Below are 3,728 nucleotides of genomic sequence, written 5' to 3'. Positions count from 1 at the left end.
TGTTGAAGAATGACATAATCGGAGTACACTTTTTTGTTTATTTTTTTGGGGGTAGGCCATGATGGCGTTTACAGTGATCTCTTGCGATATCGCACTTTATTTATCGCAGCTTTGGGACATCACGTTTTTGTTTGTTTGTTTTTTTCTTCCCCAAGAGTACGATATTGTGAAAAAAAATGTCGGATGACGCAGAAGTTTTGTACATACCTGTACACATGATTGGTTCCCAGCATGATGTCGACCAATCACAGCGCAAGTATAGTTACCCCGGGAGCTGATTGGCTGCGCATCTTCGTAGCCCCCCCCCCTCCCCCAGCACTGCCCCTTGTGTTTCGTCACACTGTTATTTGCATATTTTAAACATGCTGGTACACACGTATACACACACAAAACTTCCTACGGGGGGAGGGGGGCAAACCCTCCTTCGCAGTTTTTCACTTATCGCGGCCGGATCCCGGTCCTGATTAAGCGCGATAAGTGAGGGGTCACTGTCTATCCATAACTCCGCCCCATGTAGCATCAATATAAAAAAGAATGCCAACGGAAAACGATAATTTTCGCCAGGCATTCTCAACGGAACTTGCACGTATTTTTGCTTCAAATTGTAGGAGGTAGGTCACGCCATACAGTCTACTATCAGCACAGTCCAAATCTGTACTGATTAAGTTTCATTTTATTTCTCATCGGTATGTTGAGAGGGAAGAAATTTCATCTGTGCTCTATGTTACACATACAGTAAGTACATTTGACAATCAAGTTTATCCAATCCAATCCAACAAAGACTCCAAAATATTAGCGTGTACCAGCAATGTAGCCTTTCGTGTCAATCACACGACCAATTGTGGTACGTAAAGCATTTTGACCAACGGTGATTTTGCAAATGACTAAACTTTTGGATTGCCAACGGCGATCATTGTAATCAAGATTTAACAAACTGTAAAATAATTTATATACTGTGTGTATATATATATATATATATATATATATATATAGATAGATAGATAGATAGATTTTTTTCAGTCTTGTGTTGTCAAAATTCAAAGACAAATTTGTCTCATAATTTTCTTCCATCAGTTCTGATAGCGTTTTGGAACCAATGTCCCCAAAACTGGTCTTCATTTTGATATTGGCCGGCGTGTTTATGGCTGCCTATGGCCAAGACGAGCCGGCCGATGATGGCTCAGGCGACCAGGATGACGATGACGTCTCAGGCGACCAGGATGACTCAGCTCCCCCGACCGTGCCACCGGTTGCCACCACGAGTCGCGCCAGCCACCAGCAGAATCACTCCCTTACAAAAGGTGAGCTCAAGAAACCCAACTACCGTATTTTCCACACTATAAGGCGCAGCTAAAAGCCTTCAATTTTCTCAAAGCCGACAGTGCGCTTTATAATCCGGTGCGCCTTATATGTGGATCAATATTTTGATTTCGTGGATGCAGTATTTTAAAGGTTCTGGAAAGCGATTTGCTCCAGCTTCAGTGGTTGTGAAAGCTCGATAGAAATAAAGCTGCGTTGTATTGTATTCCCTTTAGCGTCGGTCCATCTAGTGCACTGGTGTCAAACTCAAGGCCCAGAGTCAGATCTGGCCCGCCATATCATTTTATGTGGCCTGCGGAAGCAAATCAAATGTCAACTTCTATGATGCTTGCTAATATTTGGACCAAAATTTCAATTTCAGCTATTTTACCTTTTCTTGTTACCAAAACACTCACTACAGTAACTTGAATAAACCAGTCTTCTTGACTTCTTTATATGGTTCCGCAGCCATAACGGCCCTCGAAGGGAAATGGTAACTTTAATATGGCTTGCGACAAAATGAGTTAGACACCCCTGATCCAGTGGATCAACCTCAGCCACAGTTGTAGCTTCTAATTCTGTGCGCCTTATACTGCGGTGCGCCCTATGTATGAAAACAATTTTAAAATAGGTGTGCCTTATACTTTGAATAGTGCGGAAAATACGGTAATCCAGAGTGTCATTGGCTTTTTTTTTTTTTTTTTTGGACAAATTGTTATTTTCCCTTCCCCTCTGGTCCTCTTGCAGATCTGCTTATCACGGTGGCTCTGCTGGCTGTGGTTGCACTGTGAAAGTCTCAAGTGCACCTAACATCTCAATGGTTTTTATTTTTACTTGCTCCATTTCGGCTCACTGTCTCCTTTTAGAAGGCAGCTTTTATTTTCAAGATGTTTTTATTTGATTATGATGGAAGTGATCCAATTGAAATAATCCACATTCAGTCTTGTATAAAATGATATACGTACATGTTTGATAATTTATCATTACAAACTTGCACAAGAGAGACTGCGTGACTTGTCTTGCTTTTGAATTCACAATTCTCATCAATAATACTCGTGGGCATAAGAATGATGAAACTTCCACACGAAAGCACATTTCATGGTCATTCACTTCTTTAGTAGAAATTTAACAACTGCATTCATGTTTTAATGTCGACTGAAATGCTTCTGTTGGTTCTTCTCGCTTTGTGTGTGTTCAGAGCTTGACGCTGACTTGTGCCTCTGAGCCATTAAAGGATTCTGACGTAATATTCGGTACTTGTAATGTGTTTAAATAGTTACACGCCATGGTCGCGGTCTTGCTTTGCCCAGCCACACCTGGGCTACGAATATTATAAAAAAAGGTATAAAATATAAAGTCCAACATAAAACACTGACTCAAGTACTCAACTCATGGCAAATATGACAACTACAAATATGCTAGTGGGTGCTGACAAGGTGAAAGAGTTTGATGCTACATCGCAACAAGACACAAATCGTTCTCAGTTTTGGCCCACACGTTCAGTACTGATCTTCAAACATGTTTCATATATTCCGAAGCGGATAACTAAAAGGCAATTGAGAGGGTTTTTTTAGCGACAGTCCTTGCATCTTGTCACTCTGTTTTGGCAATTCCCTTCAATCTAAATGCAATCATTGTGGGAGCTCCCTCCCTGTTAATTGCTTCAGGAAGTCGCCTCTGCACTTTGCCTCTGAGTCACCTGCGGGCTTCCCAGGTTCGTGTGAACTGTCCCAAAAAAGATTTTTCTTGAGAAAACAAAAGAATTGGCAGAATTTCAGATTTTTCAACTGTAAATAGAAATGACTGTCCATGTCGAGGGTCATTCATGAAGTTACAATTTGACACCTTGGAAAACGTGACTGCCTTAGTAAAGAAACGAACGGTTTGGAGTATTGACATTTTTCATTCAATCTTCCGTCGCGCTTGTCCTCGTTAGATTTGCATTGGGTTGAGCTGGAGTGGACGTGCCCAGCCAACGAGAGGCGAGGTACACCCTGTCAGCCACTTTTTATTTTATTTTTTTTAAGAAAGAGAAATAATCAGTGACTCGTTTGGGTGAAAGATAATCATGACATCTTAGTAGTCTGCCACAATGCCTTCATGGAAATGACCCATAAATTCCGATTTGATACGAACTTGTGTGTGATTAAACCAGTTTATGCAGATGTCACACAACATGTTTTAGATGTTAATCGTATTTCAAAAACTATCCAGCGACAAAGGAATAGGACCCCCCAAAAAAACTTTCAGAACAAACTCCACCGTGACTATTAAGTCACATGATATTTTGTTTGATGCAAGATGCCATTTTCCCTTTCAAACGGGGAATGTTAATTACCTTTTCACTCATTAAAATCTAGTCTTTTAATGCCTTAAGTCAACACAATGTCTTTTGGTTTTGTTTGACTCGACACCTGCTCACGGATCAA

The 3,728-nt window shown here is 40.8% G+C and overlaps 1 protein-coding gene across 1 annotated transcript; it reads left to right on the top strand.

Annotated features, from left to right (window-relative positions):
• Nucleotides 1–507: 507 nt before the first annotated feature.
• LOC147208924 (uncharacterized) lies at nucleotides 508–2,300 on the top strand. The gene is made up of 3 exons (XM_086102146.1): nucleotides 508–611; nucleotides 1,075–1,301; nucleotides 2,047–2,300. The coding sequence occupies exons 1-3, from the start codon at nucleotides 535–537 to the stop codon at nucleotides 2,088–2,090; spliced, it is 348 nt and encodes a 115-aa protein (XP_085958272.1). The 5' UTR covers nucleotides 508–534; the 3' UTR covers nucleotides 2,091–2,300.
• The last annotated feature ends 1,428 nt before the right edge of the window (nucleotides 2,301–3,728 follow it).

This window comes from Hippocampus guttulatus, chromosome 2 (genome assembly GCF_054856545.1).
Source record: "Hippocampus guttulatus isolate MCC_2025c chromosome 2, RoL_Hgut_1.0, whole genome shotgun sequence".
Lineage (NCBI taxonomy): Eukaryota > Metazoa > Chordata > Actinopteri > Syngnathiformes > Syngnathidae > Hippocampus > Hippocampus guttulatus.
The sequence above is the reverse complement of the archived record's forward strand: the minus strand, read 5'-3'. Positions and strand labels throughout refer to the sequence as shown.

Excerpts from the sequence above, each read along its gene's own strand:
- LOC147208924 (XM_086102146.1), top strand. The coding sequence starts at position 535 with ATGCCAACGGAAAACGATAATTTTCGCCAGGCATTCTCAACGGAACTT. Across the intron at positions 612-1,074 it reads TTTGCTTCAAATTGTAGGAG|TTCTGATAGCGTTTTGGAAC; the intron begins GTAGGTCACGCC and ends TTCTTCCATCAG. Across the intron at positions 1,302-2,046 it reads GAATCACTCCCTTACAAAAG|ATCTGCTTATCACGGTGGCT; the intron begins GTGAGCTCAAGA and ends GTCCTCTTGCAG.